General features: G+C 42.8%; 1 protein-coding gene across 4 annotated transcripts in view; it reads left to right on the forward strand.

Moving 5' to 3' along the window:
• The window catches only part of LOC119016729 (growth factor receptor-bound protein 10-like), a 44,198-nt gene extending 27,071 nt beyond the window's left edge, over positions 1-17,127 (forward strand). For 2 of the 4 annotated variants that reach the window (XM_037092924.1, XM_037092925.1), the window contains 12 exons: positions 316-472; positions 3,214-3,329; positions 5,374-5,448; positions 5,839-5,976; positions 6,242-6,352; positions 8,309-8,407; positions 8,505-8,582; positions 10,078-10,194; positions 10,807-10,873; positions 11,398-11,485; positions 11,915-12,008; positions 12,686-17,127. In XM_037092924.1, the coding sequence (XP_036948819.1) occupies positions 316-472; positions 3,214-3,329; positions 5,374-5,448; positions 5,839-5,976; positions 6,242-6,352; positions 8,309-8,407; positions 8,505-8,582; positions 10,078-10,194; positions 10,807-10,873; positions 11,398-11,485; positions 11,915-12,008; positions 12,686-12,832 (1,287 nt within the window). In that variant the 3' untranslated portion in view covers positions 12,833-17,127. Of the gene's footprint in view, positions 138-315; positions 473-3,213; positions 3,330-5,373; positions 5,449-5,838; positions 5,977-6,241; positions 6,353-8,308; positions 8,408-8,504; positions 8,583-10,077; positions 10,195-10,806; positions 10,874-11,397; positions 11,486-11,914; positions 12,009-12,379; positions 12,556-12,685 lie in introns of all 4 variants that reach the window. The other 2 variants (XR_005074246.1, XM_037092926.1) reach the window with 2 other exon arrangements.
• Positions 17,128-19,160: the final 2,033 nt, after the last annotated feature.

Consider the following 19,160-nt stretch of genomic DNA (forward strand, 5'->3'; position numbering starts at 1 on the left):
GAGCGCAGGGGCCAGCCGACCTTTCCTGGACGTCATCCTTTTTTTTTTTTTTTTTTTTTAAAGCGCTTCCCATGTTCGAGTGATAATGTGAACAGGACTTTTAAAGAGTGGACTTGACAAAGCACCTGGTTATGGAGGTAAATGTAGCCACAGATCTGTTAAATTCTCCCTTTTCTCGGCCGATTCAGATTTCCGAAAGCGAGTCAGGAGGAGTCTCGCCTTCGACTGTTCTTAGTATTTCCCCAGCCTGTGAAAGCATGACCTCCACTGCTCTTATGAAACATACCCTCATCGTTACCCCCCTTGTGTTTTCAGATAGTGAAGGTTTGGAGCGAAGATGGGGCCGGTAAAGTGGTGGAGATCCCCGCGGACATGACAGCCAGAGACGTCTGCCAGCTCCTGGTCTACAAGAGCCACTGTCTAGACGACAACGCCTGGACGCTGGTGGAGCACCACCCCATCCTTGGCCTTGGTAAGGTTGTGTTTTGTGTGTCTTCAACCTTGCGCGGATTTGGCAAACGCTTGTGTCTATGTTTACGGTATTAATTTGCTGAAAGATTCTACTTTTATGCATTGGTTACATGCAGCGATGGAACAATTTATCAGAGAGTGGTAAACAGCAGTATGACATCCTGTAAGGCTAACCTACGCTCATGTGAGAACACTACATTATCGGTTATATTTAACAATAAGAGCATACATTTTTGCTCTTGCTCAGCAATGTCGTATCTTTCCATAGCAAACATGATTTTTACACCACAAACTGTGATGCATACCGAGGAATATATGTCATGAAGATTCATAGTAGCCTTGAGAAAGTGCAGAAAAGCCATTCTGCAGGTGAAAAGAAGAGTAAAATGCAGGCTTCCTGGTTTTCTGTAGTGGGTTTTTAAAAGTATATGTCAGTTGTGTATGTGTCTGTGTCTATACCTCTTTCTATACCTGTCTCTGCATGGCTGGCTATACTCTGTTGTGTATACCCTCAGTGTGTATGTTCACTTGGGCATGGCACGAGCGCTTGTATGCCTTCTATACAGCTCTGGGAGGGAGGTGTGGTGGTAGTAGGATTAAGCATTTTCCATGTTCTGCTCGCATGCCTGTTCCCTCCCAATAATTCACTTGGGGGGGGGGAGAATAACACAAGATTCGTGCCTTTGTTTCTTCACTTTTGCTGTGTCTCCCTTTGAAGCTTTATTTATTTCTTAATTTTTTTTCTCCCTGGGTCCGTCTTTGTCCTCGATGAGGCTTTCCGACTCCTGAGTCGTATTTTTAGAGTCAAAGGATCGCTTTGTGCGTTGCTGCTTGATCTGCGTTTCTGGAAAAAAGTGCACTGGAGAGATGGAATGTGAGGTGAGGAGAGGGAGGGAGGGAAAGAGAGAGAGATGAAGGGAGAGGGAAAGAGAGACAGAGGGGGGAGAGTTCGAGGGGGGGAAGGGCGGAGAGAGAGGCCTGGACTAAAGCGTCATACCAGAGCTGAGGGGAACCAATCGTGGTTCTCTGTCGGACGAGCCCCTAGCCTCGCTAGCCAATCAATCTTTCCTTAGCCCTCCACAGGAAATTCCCCTGCTGGCAGCCAGCGCGTGCACACACACACACACACACACACACACACAAAAAGACACATGCACACACTCAGAAAAGTCTGTCCACCCCGAAACTGCAGCCAGAATACATTTTTAGCAAGAAAAGTGACCACAGTTTCACCAAAATACATGTGTGTGTATATAGTGCCGCGTCCTGTCTGCATGTGTGTGTGTGTGTGCGCGCGCGTGTGTGTAAATAAAACCAGACTTTGTGGGTTAATCTGAAAGGCAGAATTAGTACTAAAACCTTTGTTGCTCTCATTTCACGTGTGTGTGTGTGTGTGTGTGTGTGTGTGTGTGTGTGTGTGTGTGTGTGTCCATTCACGCAGAACTGGAACATCCTGTCGCTATCAATTTCTAATCGGCCTTACTCTGAGATCATATGCCTTCAACTTCGAGAGAGAAGAGAACACAGATGCACAGACACACACAGACACACACACACACACACACACACACACACAGAGAAAGTCATCGGTCCTGTGTGGTGAACAGTGAGCAGGTTAGGCCTGTGTGAGCTCTTAATGTGTGGTTGTGTGTTTGTCTGTGGCTTGTACTTTGCTTATGGCTTCGCCGCTCTCAGCAATCAGCCTAAATACATGACATCATCTTCCTGCAATGCCCCCACCACCACCACCTCCTCCTTCTCCTCCTCCCCTCCTCGCCATCTCATACCACTTCTCCTCTCCACCTTCACCTCCTCCCTCCCTGCCTCACTGTGCTTCTTCTTTTCACGGCCCCTCCTCAGTTAACCTCTTACTCCCATGCTCGTCTCTTAGTAACAGGCGATTTGTTCTTGCTGTGTCATTGTATGCAATAGTGTAACCGGATGCTGCGGGGGTAAATAAAGGAAAAGGTGAACTATTGCCTCCAGTTATTACCTACTGGAGGTAATAACTGGAGGCAAGAGGAGGCACCTTTTAATAAATGAATGCTATCAAATCGGTTTATGCTTCATTTTAATGTTTGTGCAATATTCTATTAGGTATACAGTACGCTGAATATGACTTGTACTATTTACTGTATGAATTTAGCTGAAGGTGCTAAACTGTGTACTAGACAACATTTCTCTTGTACCAGACTTATACCAATATCTTTTGAAGAAATATCCACATTTATGAAGTAGATAAGGACTAGATAACATTCAGCTGATTTTTGTTTGGACTGTATGTCCAAACACATCAAAAAGTTGTTGTGTCTCCTGTTGTTAGAGGACACTGTTCGAACAGTTTACATCGAACAAGGTCCTCTGTTGACAAGGACATCTCAGAATATGCTTGCAATATTAAAAAGAGAAGAAAAAATGAAGAGGGAGAGGAAATGCATGCCAAAGAGCTGCTTGTTATGCAGCAGATCAGCCCTAAAAAAAGAACAATGAACAGTGGAACTATAATTAGCATGTAAATTGTATTGTTGAAATGCTTACATTTGGATTTCTGAATAGATTCTTTGAACCCAGTTTCAATCAAAAATACAAATGGATTCCAATTTCAAATGCATGAATAAGCCTTTAAGCAGTCGACATTGATTTAAAAATCTGATGTGTTTTTGCCCCCAGCTACAGTACATCCCCGAGGACCATACAAAGATAACCCTGTGACTAACACTGTGTGTCTGTGTCCTCATACAGAGAGATGTCTGGAGGACCACGAGCTGGTGGTTCAGGTTCAAGCCTCCATGAGCAGCGACAGTAAATTCCTCTTCAGGAAGAACTATGCCAAATATGAATTCTTCAGGAACCCCCTGGTGAGTCTCTTGCATCCCTTAAAACAAATTTCTGCGCCTGCTTCGGTTTAGCACGCAGCCTCACACACCCACACACTGTTTGCCATACACACACACACACACACACAAACACACACAGCTGGTGTTCAGCCTTGATATTTTTGGACTGGAGCTGCTGATAGCTGAAATTTCATGCTGACATTCAAAACCTAAATATTTGATTGTTTTTAGCCAAAAATTACAGCAGCTCAGCGTTTCCACAAGAATATTTTTACTAGGTGAAGTGGTGAAGTCTGTGAAGTGCTCCAAAAATGACTTTTCCCTCTAAATACTTGAAACATTAGCCACACGAAGATAGAAAGTCCACAGCCACGCTAACAGCTGTTTGAGGCTCTGTTTGATTCTGTGAGCTAAATGCTAACAAATGCCCTGCTAACATGCTCGTGATTGACGATCAGTGGCAATGCTAACATGCTAATGGTTGGCAGGTGTGTTCACCATGCTCGTTATCTGTGTTCAGTGTTGTGAAGCCATTAGTCAGCTAGTTGCTCACATTCATGACCTGAAGTTAGTCATTTAAATGTCTATCTTTGAGGCGGTGCCCCGCCTGTTAACAGCAGTGCTAATGGCAGAAGTGGTAATGATACTGAGTGTGTCGTACAACCTGCAAGAAGATGGTGGCCCAGAGCTCCTGTGCTAACTAAGCTAACTAGCAGCTAAAGTTAGCAGCAGTTAGCGACATCCCTCTGAATATTTTGTTTGGTATTGCAAAGCTTCGGAGTTCTGTCAGAGGCAGTGAGGCAGATTTTACTTGAAACCATATCACAGGCAGGTCAGATACACAAATCTCTACACAAACCAGATTAATACTAGCTCACTACAGGGGCATTGTATATTAGAAAAAAAATCTGCAGGACTGTTTGAATGGGAGCACCAATGCTACCTAGAAAGTCATGACAACTTATCTCCCACTCCTGCAGTGTCCTCCTGCCACACCTACTGACAGCCCTGGTGCAGGAGGAGAGGGAGAGACCCCAGCGTGGCCCGCTGTCTCTCTGCTCACTCTGAGCAGCATTCATGCAAATGGATAACATTAATAGTTAGAATATTTTTCTTGCCTTTTCCCTGATGGTCTGAATATGTCACTGAAATTGTCACTATTCGCTATTTAGAAAAAAAGTTGATGAGAGGGTCAGAAGAGTTGCTAAATCTTGCAAGAAACTCGCCAAATCTGTGACCAAGTGCCTGATGAAAACATCAACCAACAGCTTGGTTTGATGGGAACGTTGTATGTTGAAATGCGGAGATTTGATCATAAACAGACTCCAACAGTAAAACAATATACATGTTTGGTATGTTTGTTCATTTCTTTCATCTTTCTGGTGTTGTGGAAGCTGAAGCTCATTTTGCACACGCTCTAAGTCTCTTTGGATAACAGCCTGAGCTAAAATCTCAAAAGCAAAGCTGTTCATCATTTTAAGGACACAAACCTGCCTGTGACATCCAGCGAGTCAGCGACAGCCGGTTTGCGTGGCATCTTTTGCTGATGTGGACTCAGCATGGGGCCCTGCCGTTACGTGCTGGCCCGGTATAGGGTGACATTATTGCCGCGGTGATTTAGGTGTGTGTCAGAGCCAGCAGGTGACCTCAGCGCTGTGGTAATGAGCACAGTAAAACACCAGAGTGCTGGCCGCGGCCTGTCAATCACGCTAAGAGTAGCGCTGCTGGCTAAAGGGGATTACATCAGCGGGTGAGATCATACTGCATCTACTCCCAGGCTGGAGTGCCCTCTCTCTTACACTCTCTCTCTCTACCTCTCACCCCCACCACTTTGTCTCAGAGTCCTTGTGCTCATCAGCCTCGCACACACACACACACACACACACACACACACACACACACACACACAGAAAGAGAGACGTATTCTGCATAGAGAAACACTACCCCAGTCTGAGCTTGCATATACACTAAGTGGTTTCTAGTGCCTCTCTCTCTCTCTGTCTCTCTCTCTCTCGCTCTCTCACTCATTGTCGGCCTCTCTCTCTCTCTGTGTTTTTCCATTCAGAACTTTTTTCCGGAGCAGATGGTGGCTTGGTGTCAGGAGTCTGACGGCTCAATCCCTCAGTCACAGCTCTTACAGGTGGGACGATGACTCCGTGTAGAGACACATGCAATGCTTAATGTAAACGCTAATTTAATCCTGCATCCTAACTCAAAAGTAGCTGCCCTTAGAGATAGAAAGCAAATACGCTCTCACTAAGGATTTTTTTTTTTTTTATCCTTGTGAGGACATCTGTTCGTCCAAAAATATGCATGCACACACACACACACACTTCCTAAAATCTGCTAATTACACTTGCTCAGTGTTGTTACTGCAATCTCCAGGCTCCTTTTTTAAAATGGGTTTTACAACATCTATGAGCATGTAGTTCTCAGGACTTTGGACGCAGGAACACAAACATTTATGTTATTTACATTCACTTCCCCTGCAGCACTGTTCCCTATAGATGCTGTTTGTGTGTTTTTGCAGAACTTTCTGAACTCCAGCAGCTGTCCAGAGATTCAGGGCTATTTGTACTTGAAGGAGCCTGGGCGCAAGTCCTGGAAGAAACTCTACATGTTCCTGCGACGCTCCGGGCTCTACTACTCTACTAAAGGAACATCCAAGGTGATTAATTACTGCTGAATTGATTCTGAAAGCGGCATGAAGGAGATCAAATGTGGTGGTCTCAGCGATGACATATTTCACAACTGACAAAGTTTTTGTGTAAAATATGCAGCTGCTCATTAACTCTAACCCTCAAATGTAATATTACGTTTGCTTAAGCGAAAGGAAAGTTTGAAACAGTTTACATTATTGAAGGAGGTCCGTCATTCTTTTCTGCATGCTCCTACTGATGTATTTTTCCCTTTGCCTCCCCACAACTGAACAGGAGCCCAGACACCTGCAACTGCTGTCAGATCTGGAGGACAGTAACATCTTCACCATCATCACAGGCAGAAAACTCCACAATGCTCCCACAGATTACCAGTTTTGCATCAAGGTAACACTGCAACCAGAGCAAATAATCCATGCTGGATTTTTACTTGAATTTACCAACACATTTTATTAGTATTTTAGTTTCTCTTGACTCCCTCAAAGCCCAACAAGAAACTGAATCACACAGCCATCCTATCAGAGGTGGATGACTGGATGTTTTGTGATCTTTCATAAGAGCTGCTTCTCTTCTGCGTGTTGTGTGTGTGTGTCAGAGGACACGAGGGTTAAAACTCCCCAGCGGGGGTTCAAACACACACTCAGCACTGTGTGTCCCACTCCAGGAGTTATCTGTGGTGGGTCACCTGCTGATCTGGGATAAACCCAGTGGGATAAGCTAGGATGGTACAGGGAATCTGGCCCGCCTAACCCCCTCACCTCTTTCACACACACACACACACACACACACACACACACACACACACACACACACACTAGTCGGCCGGCGTGTCAGATGCTGTCAGCGGGGGTGACAGTGCAGGATTTGGTAAAGGGGTTTTACTTGGCAGCTGGGGGGTGGCTGGATTGTTGCTATGGTGACATGAATAAATTTATCGGTGAGAGGTTGCATCTGAGGAGCAGTGTGTGTAACGTCCTTGTTACTGATGGAGGGAAAAGGAGAAAGTCTTTGCTCTGATGCTGGTAAAGTCCTTGCTAGTAGGACTTTAGTATAATATATTAAAAGTCATTAATTGACTGTCAGAGGAGCTGACAAGCTTATAGTCTTTGATATAATGTCTGAAAAGCTGCTCATGTGAAGATGTTTAAAATGGGGTCAAGGCTCGATCCAGACATTTTCTCTTTATTGTTATGAGGACACTCTCATCTAGACATTTTTAATATCGCAATAGTTTCAAGTATATGGGGAAATTAAGCTTGTAATCTAAGAGATTCAATTTCCTGCACTTATGTACAACAAAATCTTTTTAAAAGGTAGGGATGGTGAAGCTTTAAAACACAGGTTTTATACTGTTTATGCCAGAGGAAGAGTTACCACAGAAATCACTGCTGATACAGATTGAACACTACATTGTATTTTACCAAACAGTATCATCAAAACAGCTCGAGTAGAAGACCAGTTGGTTTATTTAATGCAGTCATATTAACATGGTTCAGTTAGATACACTCAGAGGTTGTGCAGCTGAAGCTGCTAAAAAGGTTGTCATGGTACCAGAATTTTAAACTTCAGTACGATGTGCACATCAAAAAAATGATACTTGATACTTCTTTTGTTACCAAGGAAAAAAGAACGAACAAGGAAGGAAGGAAGATGCAAGCCTAACACATAACTTAGCACCCACCTACAATGCTGTACTGAGTCCCCTCCCCAGACAGCTTAACAACCATTCACACCTGGACTCACCTAGCGGTTCAGTCAGAGACCCACAGGTGGCCCTAGCAACTCTGAAACTCAGAGCTCACACGTGTCCTCAGCGACTCCATAAGGACACAGAGTTTAAACGCCTGCAGCTCCCGAGAAACGTCTTCAACTAACTGAAACAAGTCCAGTTGCCTACGATACTGTTGGTTGACTGATTATTAGATCAATATTCAGCATTTATTTGTGCAGATGCCAATGAAATTCAGCTTTTTTTGGCTCTGATGCAGCTTGTAATCTGTAACTAGTATCTAAAGTTGCCTAAAAATTGTACATTTGTACATAAGTTGAATAAACCTACCTAACTTCCAGCACATTTGTACTCATGTTAATATCTGTGTCGCCTTGGGTTGATAAATATGATTGTAGATATTATTTTTCTTATAGTTTCAGTACTTTATATCTGTATCTATTATATTATATCTATTTCTGATATCAGATCAAAAGTGGATATAATATCATTTCAAACACTTGGTATAAAGACAATATTGAATTATGACACTTTTTAATGCTAGTTAACAGTAGAAAAACTATAACGAGATAATGTTATGTGACTGACAACAGAGTGCTGTGTTTGATTGACAGCCCAGTAAAGTGAGGAGTGACTGTAAGGAGCTAAAGATGCTGTGTGCTGAGGACGAACAGAGCAGGACCTGCTGGATGACCGCCTTCAGACTGCTCAAAGTACTTCCTTTACTCTCAGATGGTGCTACCATGAATTGATTTCTCAGCTCATGGAATCACGAGTTGACGCCATCTCTCCTCTCTTGTGTCCTCACAGTATGGGATAGTACTTTATCAGAGCTACAACGTTCCCCAGCAGAGGAAGTCTAACCTCTCGCCTTTCACGGCGCCTGTGGTGAGGATCTACTCTCTGACATCATCACCTTCTTACAACCCTGCTCTAATGCCCCCACTCAGCCGAGACCAATCCAGATTGATCCATTAATTAGCTGATGGTGAATTGGGAACCAGTTCACTTTGTGGCCACCGTGTGCTTCACTCCTCTTAAGGGGAAACACACAACATGGGCTAGACTACTTTTCCATTGAACATATGAAGGATTTGTTAAATGCTCACATGAATTTTTATTAAAACAATCATTGCTGCGGTTGACCGTTAATGAGGTAGAAGTGGTGCCCTGTAGTGAAAGCTTATGGTCCAGATTCAGGTCAGACTGCTCATTGAAACAAATAGCAGTCTATGACAAAAGTACATCCGACACAGAATGTCTTACCTCAGAGTTAATTAAACGTTTACATAAAGCTCAGTGAGCGGGAACATGCATACTTGTGTGTTACACTTCACAATAATCACCTCACACCAGGAGGTGTTTAATGCAGCATGTCGCGTGTTAAATCCACTTTGTACTTTAGAATATTTGTACTTTTTGAATATTACAGACTTAAAGAGCAGATTATGTTCAAGGACTTATAGTCATATAACTGTACCTCACTTTAGAACTTTCCAGTGTATATAATCACAAAATCATCATGTCTGAAGTAGTGGAATGAGGGCTACAGCTAACAGTTGTTTTTACTATCACTTAATGCACCAGTTATTATATTAATTGATTAGTCTGAAAAATAGCCCCTCATAAGAGCCCACGGTGGCTTCAAATGTCAATAACCATACAAATCAAAAACATATCTGTGCAGGTCAACGGTGAATAATTGTTCACAGTGTTAAACTGCAAATCTTCGCATTAGAGAACAGGAACAAGAGCGTGATTGTTTTTTTTCTCTTGAAAAGTCACATGATGAAAATATCAAAATAGTTATCGATTGAATTTTCTGTTGCGTTCCCTTGGACCCAGATATGTTTATTTAAGAAAATGTAGGTTTTAGATAAATAGTGTAAGTAAAAAAAAAAGAAAAAGGTTGGATTTTTAAAAATATGAATACTATATTATAAAATGATCTTGTAAAAGCAATTTTAAACTATAAAATTCAGTATGATATATCAGTCCCAAGAAAAATCAACCATAGGGGTTGACTGTAAAATGAGCTTATTATGACCCATATTTATTGTCATTTGTTGTCCTGTATGTTATATATCCTGCACATTGTGCTAAAAAGTTTTTGAATTGACTTGACTCTCAGAAGACGGGAACACACTGGTAATTAATCTGAGCAGGAGACTAAGGAGAGGCTTGTGCACTTCCTCAGAGGGGCATGTGTGGATTGAAGTGGGTCTCTGCAGACAGGATTTGTCATGCCTCAGTGACTGTGTCTGGCTTGTTTGACCTCTGACCCTTGTCCACCCCCCCCCACCACCACCACCATCCTTGCGTACCCCCTCCCCCTGCTCACCACCCTCCACCTACCCTCCCACCCTTCGATGTCTCCTTACAGCGGAGCGTATCTGAGAACTCCTTGGTTGCCATGGACTTCTCCGGACGGACTGGTCGCGTCATCGACAACCCAGTCGAGGCCCAGAGCGCTGCCCTGGAGGAAGGACAGACCTGGAGGGTAAGAAGGGGGATGGAGCTTTGGCTTTGTGATGGATAGATCTTCAGGAAGTTATCCAAACATGAATGGTTTCAACAAAGGAGATGCTGTTTATAAATAAAAGCCATATTATCATGAACTCTCCCTTGGTTTATGCTGGGTGTATCCAGATCACAGCTTTCCACAAACATTGTTGACCAAGATCTTTTGCATGTTTGAACAATCTTTGTGTAATTTCCTTCATGGAAATGTTGTGCCGAACCCTTTTTTCCACTCAAACTCATTTATCTTTCCTGGACATCCCTTTTCTGAGTAAATTCAAGTGTGCAGCAGCTCCACTTATCTGTTGCTGAGATCATTGCTCTGACGGGGCCGAAGAAGAAAAGCTGCTTAGTCCCATGATTCTGTTTGAGGGAGACTGCAGTGCATTACAATGTTTGTTTACTGGACTAAAAAGAAGTTTCACCGAAATTCTTTGTGTTCTGGTTCAAATGAATGTTTAAGCTTATCGCGGTGTGAAGGCATTATGACTCAAATAATAGGTCAAGGCTCACAGGTGGGAGGCTGATTTCAAGGAATTTAATTTGACACCTCGTGTTAAATTCTGTTGTGTTGTTTGTTTCTTCCGCATAGAAACGGAGCCAGCGTATGAATGTCCTGGGCAGTCCCAGCCCCCTGCACCCGTCCTCTCTGAGCACAGGTACTCCCACTTCAAACCAACAACAAACGCAACATTAATCACCTTGTACATACTGTGGCTGTAGTCCAGCAACAACTGAAAAACTGAACTATATGTCTTGGGGGGAATTCAGACCTGGTAGCAACATCTGTCCTGAGTGATCCAAACCCACGTGGTCCGCTTAAAGCCCATCAAATCACAGATGATGACATGCAACTTCACATGCGTCTCGAGTTACCACTTGGGATTGGACCTCATTTCCCCACAATGCTTGCAAATAAATATGCACATCACTGGAACTAATGAACACAATGTTTTCTTAGCGAAGAAAGAAATATCTTCATGCCTTAAATAGTAGAATAATAGGAAATTTGTTGTACACAGCATTTAACAAAGTTTGTCCAATAATTTGGTTTGGGATCACCAAGGTCGCATGTTGAAATGTAAACAGTGTCCCAGTGTGTATTTCGGGGGTTTGTTTTTGTCTTGTCCAGAGTTGGTCGAAAAAATGCTCAAAGACTGAGTCAAAGGTGTCTGTCTTCCAGTGATACACAGGACACAGGTGTGGTTCCATGGTCGCATCATGAGAGAGGAAGCCCACAAAATGATCATGCAACAAGGCCAAGTAGACGGGTAAGAACAGCTGTATGTGGAGCCTAATTTGGGAGTTTTGGTTTGATGCTATCTCATCGCAAATGTTGCTCATTCGACATATAGTAGAAAGCCTCAGAAAAGTGAGTCAAGTGAAGATTATTTTGTCCAACTAGAACTACATGAATAAAAAATGTGAAAAATGTAGACATGACTGCTGCCCGGATAAGCTTAGATCTGGAAAATGTCGGTGTCTAAAAATGGCCTTTTGGCTCTTACACAGTGGATTAAGATAAGGTTATCAACCCAGCTGCTTCAGCTCATGCAGCAGCATCTCATCATACATTCAGAGCATAATATGATCTAAACAAACAAACACAGACATGGAGTTATAGTAGGGATGTTTTGCATAATTGATTCTTTTTGGTGAAAGAGTAGATTCACCTCTCGTTTAACGTTCCGTGTTTTCAGGTTATTCCTGTTGCGGGACAGTCAGAGTAATCCCAAGGCATTCGTGCTCACCTTGTGCCACCACCAGAAGATCAAGCACTTCCAGATCCTACCGGTGAGTCACGTAACACAATACAGTAACAATCTGCTCCAATAAGGCACAGTGAGGCTGCTTCACTCTTACAAATTAAAAAAAACTCAAAACTGTGCAGACGGATAGATTTCTTCATGTTGATAAAATTACCTTCTGTTACGTTTCATGCTGTATCTCAATTACTAAACTGCAGTTAAAGTCTTAAAACCAGCTGCCGTGGCTGGTTGGCATCGCCTGCAGAGACACATCTTAAATACAACTTAATCTCATAATGAAACCTACAAGATTCATCTGGCCTGCTGCGCTCACTTAACGTCACTACCAACCATTTTCCAAAGCATGCCTTGCTTTTTTTTAAAGATTTTTGAAACATGTTTTTTCCTTCCTCCCAGGCAGCCATCTGTTCTCATTTATCTTCTGACAGTACAGGAATCAACTTGAGATGGTTTAAAGGGCCTGTTCACTGAAATTACGACAGACACGTTCTTTTACACTCGCTAGAGTTCTTTAGCCATGCAGACGGTGAGGTTTTGGGAAAATTTGCGAGAAATACAAGACTGCTGACAATGTAAGACACACTGCAGAGACTCTCTGCTCTGACCTCTCTGATGATGTCCCATGTTCTCTCAGTAGCGAAGTTATAACATGTCTCTGTCACCTGGTGATCAGCTGTCCTCTCTGCTCTCTCTGCTTGTTAGTGTGAGGAGGACGGTCAGGTGTTCTTCAGCCTCGACGACGGCACCACCAAGTTCACCGACCTCATCCACCTGGTGGAGTTCTATCAGCTCAACAGAGGAGTGCTGCCCTGCAAGCTCAAACACCCCTGCACCGCTGTGGCCTTGTGACACTCCACACCCCCAACACCACCACCCCTTTTTTTTGCACACCTCTCACCCTGAGATCCAACCCTCCCCCATCTGCCCCTTCCTCACCAGCGCAATGAGGTCGAGGAGAAAAGTTAAGTTGAGTTTCGGGGATGTGAACAACTCGGCAGGAGCCGGCATTAATGCGCCCGTGCATTTCTCCGCCTTACAGCTGTTTGGATGTTTGAATGGCAACCGTTCGGACAGTTCAAGCGTTGCAGATTGTGGTCCCAGCAGCCGCCCGGCTCCTGCCACGTTAGCATGGAGACTCGGTTGTTTTGTCATTGCCCTTTTGACCCTGGAGAGAGACCATATGTTAATGACAACACAAGACAGCTAAGGCCTGTCCTCCGATGGATCCCTTCCTTAGAGTCCCTCACCATTCAGCCCCCGACCTCCCTCATCCTTCAGGCCTGATAAGCTGTGGTGCCTGCCCCACCCGCACCCCTTCGCTGGCGAGGTGAGCGGGGAGCGCCACCCTCTGACTTCCTCATCGATCATCAGGGATGGACGGGAGACTCTCTGGGTCTTATCAAACTCGATCCAGGAGTTTTCTCAACCTGTGCAGTCCAGTCTGGATAAGCTGACACCCTGCCCGCCCCCCTAACCGCCACCATCACCACCTCCACCGCCACCTCCACCTGAGCGGACTAGATGCGGCCCCTCTGCTGTGTCCCGTCCCGCAATCCCCTGGTGCAACTCCGATCTCCCCTCTCCTCCTCCACAAAAGCTTAGAGAAAAGTCGTGAGAGAAAAAAGAGAAGTAGCTGAAGGCAAGATAAGCAGAGCAGTGGCGAGGGTTTGCTGAAAGGACAGAGGAATGTTTATCAGGAAGGCTGAAACAAGCCTCTCTTGTAGAGTTGATTACTTGATGTCATTTTAATGCTGTTTTATTACTGTTGATTCAATGCAGAACTAGTTTTGCACTCCTGGGCGGACAGACGACAGCTGTTCTCTCTAGCTAAATGAAGCTGCCTGCTCTCTGTTCGTCGTCCTTCTCCTCCTCCTCCTCCTCCTCCTCCTCCCCCCCCGAAAAGCATGCATGTGAATTTCCACCAGTTCTGATTGGATTACAGTGGCATGGGAGCAAAGAGAGTCACGGCTGATTATGCAGTGCCTTTCAGACAGGTTTGGGAACATCTTGGACCTCTGTGTGTCTTGAAGCAACGTAACCATGCTTTGGTTAAAAAATGAATGTGCTCTTGTGTCTCAAGACCATGAGGAAGAGGAGGAAGACTGTAAAGTAGACTCCTGAAAAAAAAAAAGTGTCCACCCCCAAGCTTCTACCATTTCAGTCTTTTTTGTTTGTTTGTTTGTTTGTTTTTTAATCAGAAGGGTTAAATCTGTTGGTGAATTTATCTTTGAATGTCATTTTCCTCTCCGAAGTCTGTTCTGAGCTCACTGCTTGCACATTTGAATTGTCACATTCAGATTCTGACCACTGTTCATTCACATTCACTCCAGAAGAGACAAATCAGCAAAAGCGCTCCCATTTTGTTTTGTTTTTGTTTTAATATGGAATTGAACAAATAACTTGAAATGTGAGCTCAGGTGACTGTGCAGCAACACGGTCCAATGAGATTCACTCGCCTTAAGTGAAAATTGTGAGCCTAAGCTATGTTAAAATGCACATACAGTAACACATTATAGATGTTAAGAGGATGGTATAACATCAAGACTGTTTGTAATTATGTTAAATGGATAGTTTAACATTTTTGGGAAAATTCTTCACTTTCTCACCAACAGTAAAATGGGAAGATGAATACCACTCTCACTACGGTACTGTAAATATGAAGCTACAGCCAGCAGCCTGTTAGCTTAGCTTAGCACAAAGACTAGAAACAGAGGGAAACAGCTAGCCTGGCTCATTCCAAGGTAACAAAATCCACCTGCCAGCACTTTTAAAGCTCATTAAGTGTAAACACATTATATGATGCTGTGTTTAGATTTATCAAGGGTTTGGAAGTTACCATATGCTTCCTAAGCTAAATTAACCAGCTGCTGTACATTAGCTTCATATTTACGGTACTGTGCACACCACAGTGAAAATAAGTCTTTATTGTGTTATCTCTTTCATTGAGTTAGACTAAACTACAGACTCAACGCTATCTATCTTCTCCGCTTTCTTGAGACAAGAAAGCGCAGAAGTATGGTTTCCAAGCTGTCAAACTATTTTTAATAGCAAAAATCCACTTGATCCACACTTCAGGAAAAAAGGTGCAGCTGATGCTGACTTGCATCACTGGGCCTGTTTTCTCGTTGGGTGCTGTGTTTATCTTACTTTTGTAGATGACTGGCTGAAATGTAACATCATGTCTGGATATTTCTACAAGATATATGGGAGTTAGCACCAGTGGTGAACATCGCGATATGTGTCAGTCCCTCACAACAGTAAGGACTTCTTTCTTAGACGGCCATTTTGTAACAATTAAACAAGGAGAAATTCATCTCCACACCAGCAGCAGCCTCAGTAGACCAGAATGCTTTGCAGCCATCAGGTGTGTGTGGTCCAGAGGGAGCATTACTAGTGTTACTGAATCATTTTAGAGCTGAAATGAATATTGATTAATCAACACAAAATTATTTGGCAACTCTTTGAATAGTCAGAAATCTTTTTATACGCCAAAATCTGATGCCTCCAGCTTTCAAATGTGAGCATATGCTGCTTTTCATGATTCAGTCTATAATATTTGTAAGTACAGGCTTTTACATTATAGTTGACAAAGTATCTTTAGGTTTTGGATTGTTGCTTAGACAAAAAAAAACATTTTCCTGACATTTTATAGACCAAATGAGTCTGGGATTAATCAAGAAAATCAACAGATCTCCCATCATTTAGCTAGCTAGCGCAATTTCTGTGGCTATAGGCCAATAATACATTGAAAACAATATGGGTATGCTTATTCTGGTGGTTGCTGAAAAGCATTCTGGGAGATTAAGTGAAGAGGAAGGTACATTAGGGAAAATGTGTCCACCAAAAAAGTTGACATTAATACTTAAATCACTAAAAAAAGAAAATCTGTCTGTGAGCACGGTGAACGTTGTTGCCCCCTTGTGGTAGCATTGAAAAACACATTCGCATGCTATATTCATTTTAAAAAGCCATACACTGTGGCTTTCAGAGATCATCTGAGTGGATGTTTTTGCTCTAAATTTGTCCCTGACTGCCCTGTTATCATCCCAAAAAAGTGACGACCATTATGTAGGAATGTAAAACAGGAAAGGGGTTAGAGAAGACATTTAAGTTGTTCTCTCCTACTGTCGCGTGACCAGCGAATGAAAAGCTGCAGTGACATAACACCTGCTTAGCTTCGCCCTCCTGTTCTCACCTGCGCCTCCCCTCCGTCCTGTGCCAGATTCACAGTCGTCAGGGTTAGCACGAGGCCACCAGACTCCCCGCCAGGCGAACTAAACTCTCTCCAAGTACTGTCACCGACTCACAGGCCACTGCCACACCATTCGACCAATCATGTGACTTGACAGACTCACCAGCTCTGCGCTCCACCAATCAGGCCTTTTCTAGTCAGCCAGGGCAGACTCTCTCTCTGTCTCTCCCTCTCTCCCTCTCACTCTCCCTCTCACTCTCTCTCTCTTTCTTTCCTTCCCGGGATTGGATAATGCTTGAACCCCTCACCCCCCTTTCCCACCTGTGTCCAGCCTGTAAGCTATGACCTTGTGGTGAATATTTGTGTGTGGATCCATGTGTGTGTGTGTGTGGATGGCCAGACTGTTATATTCACTATTCAGGATCGCTAAGTCTGCTGGTTATCATAACTTGCCTTGAAAGAGGAAGGTTGCTTTGTTCGGTCGGGTGAAATCAAGCTAAGCCGTGGATTTAGAGGAGATGGGAGTTTAGCTGGACGTATCCCAGAATTCCCAGTAGTCAGTGGAGGGTTCTTCCTTTCTGTCAGAGAGGGACGCGAAGCCACACCGCTATGGGTCAGCGGGGACGAACCACCGTCCTCTCCTCCTCCCTCCATTTTTAATCACTGTGCTACAATGCAATCCTATACACAAGCCCAAGTATATGAACATACCAGTATACAGTATCATTTGTTTTCTAAGTATGTGAAGCTATGGAAAAGATGTAGATCTAACACTGTACCTAGGTCACAGATCACTATGTATGGGGCGTTATGCTTTTGCTCATAACTCCGTGTAAAATGAAGAATGATTTATTTTGTCCTTTTTTCCATTATTTGATTGTGTGTATATTGACATTATTGTTTTTTCTTTGGTTTGCCACAAAATGACCTATATATATATATATATATATATATATATATATATATATATATATATATATATATATATATATATATATATATATATATATATATATATATATATATATATATATATATATATATATAAAGAATATACCACAGTATATACAGTATTAAATTAAGCTGTTTTTTTATTTTTATTTTAAGAGATCAAACTGGATTTTTGGCATGTGTCAAATTTCTGAACATCAGTTGTGTGTATAAGCTGACAGGCTGGCAGAGTCCTCCTCTCTGCCAGCGTTCAATTCTGATGCCATTTTGTTGGAAAACCACGTCGAATATCCCCTCTTGGTCCGTCGCAGCCGATTCCACTCATTTACTTCAAGTTCCAAGACAGTAAATGTTTTGATAACCACCTGACACACACACACGCACACACTCATACACACGATTGGTTTTCATCGAGAGCGTGCGCGCACACACACACACACACACACACACGCACACACACACACACACACACACACCAATGCTTAACCCTCGGGGATATTCTTAGCAGCTTTCATCGCAAGTAGTGCAATTATACGCTGTAGCTCAAGAGGGTTGTGCATTTTCATTATGTCCATTTACTCTGATTTTTAAAGGTGCATAACAAAGTTTTTAAAATTCCTTTTTCTTAACTAAGCCTATTCTTGCAGCAGGTGCCTCTTGTTTGTGAACAGTATCAAGTCCTTAGTTGCCATCCGTCCACTCACTGCGCTCATTTACAGTTAGCTGTAAATGTGAAACATAATCCTACTGGAACTAAATCCTAATATCAGGTCAGCATCGCATACAAGTCCCATCGACGCTGGTGACTCACAGTGTAGGTGCACGTGAAGCTGACACGGTGTCAGCTGTGTTTTAATTTTTGGGTTGAAGTCGTCATAAGCTGAAGTCAAATCAACATTTCAGGGAAAGAAACAAAAAAAAGAGCAAATGAACCGTAATCAGTTTTTCAGAGGACCCCACTGTGCTTTGCTTCATTCTGTCTGTACGGCTCCTGGATCTACATTGTATCCTGTTCAGGTATTTTTGTACAAATAAGGGACTGATATATTCTCTGTTTATTGGAAATTAGAATAAAAGACAACATTGCTATAAACCAAAAATCCATGGCCTGGTGATGTTTTTTTCTCCTCTTCCTTCTTTTTCTTATACTTCATTAAAACATAGTGTAACCATTGTCGGCTGTCGGCATGAGTTGCAAGTAGCAGAACAGTAACATTAAACAATTTGTACAAAACATTAATGCAGGTCAAATACAGCAGTTAGTAATTATACTAAAATAACCCTACACAAATGAAATAGAATTAAATGTTCCTCAATTTAATCTTGTTTTTTTACATGAACAGCTCATTAGTCTTGAAATTAAAAATGTCATGATGGATGTCAATAGAACAGTGAAGTGCTGTTAGGTACTCTGGAGAGGGATCAACTGATCAACTGATTGTTCATTCCAAAGTAGTCAGATACCAACGCTTTGGGTTAGTGAGTCGTGCTCGCCACAAACCCACAGTATCAGTATTTGACGACCCAAGAAAGAGACTCAACAAAGAACAACTGTCTCCCCTGTTGCACCCTTAAAGTGGGGGCTGACTGTTAAATAAAATAAGGCTTCATGTCAAAGCAGTGTTGCAGCATTCTCGTGAACAACTGAAGAAGATGGGGACTTGTTTTAAAATGTAAGAAAACAACCCCCCCCCAAAAAACGGTACAATAACTTTATTATACGGCATAAACAAAGACACTGGAAACTCAGAGATCCCAAAACTGATCTGAAGACATTATTTTCATCCATCTGGACTGTGTATTGACTTCAGATGAGGCACTCACTAATGTTTTTACCTTTGTAGCTACTGTAAAAAGGGTGTAAGTGATGTCTTTTCAAATTAATTTTGGATCTTGGGGCATCCAGAAACCTGGATTATGAGTTTACCAGACAAGCTGTACGGAGCCATTTTAAGTTCCCATCTGCTTTGGTTGTTCAGGAGAATGCTGAAAGGAGAATTAAAAAAAAAAGTTCTGATAAACAAATTGTATCTT

The sequence above is a fragment of the Acanthopagrus latus genome, chromosome 3 (assembly GCF_904848185.1).
Source record: "Acanthopagrus latus isolate v.2019 chromosome 3, fAcaLat1.1, whole genome shotgun sequence".
Classification (NCBI taxonomy): Eukaryota; Metazoa; Chordata; class Actinopteri; order Spariformes; family Sparidae; genus Acanthopagrus; species Acanthopagrus latus.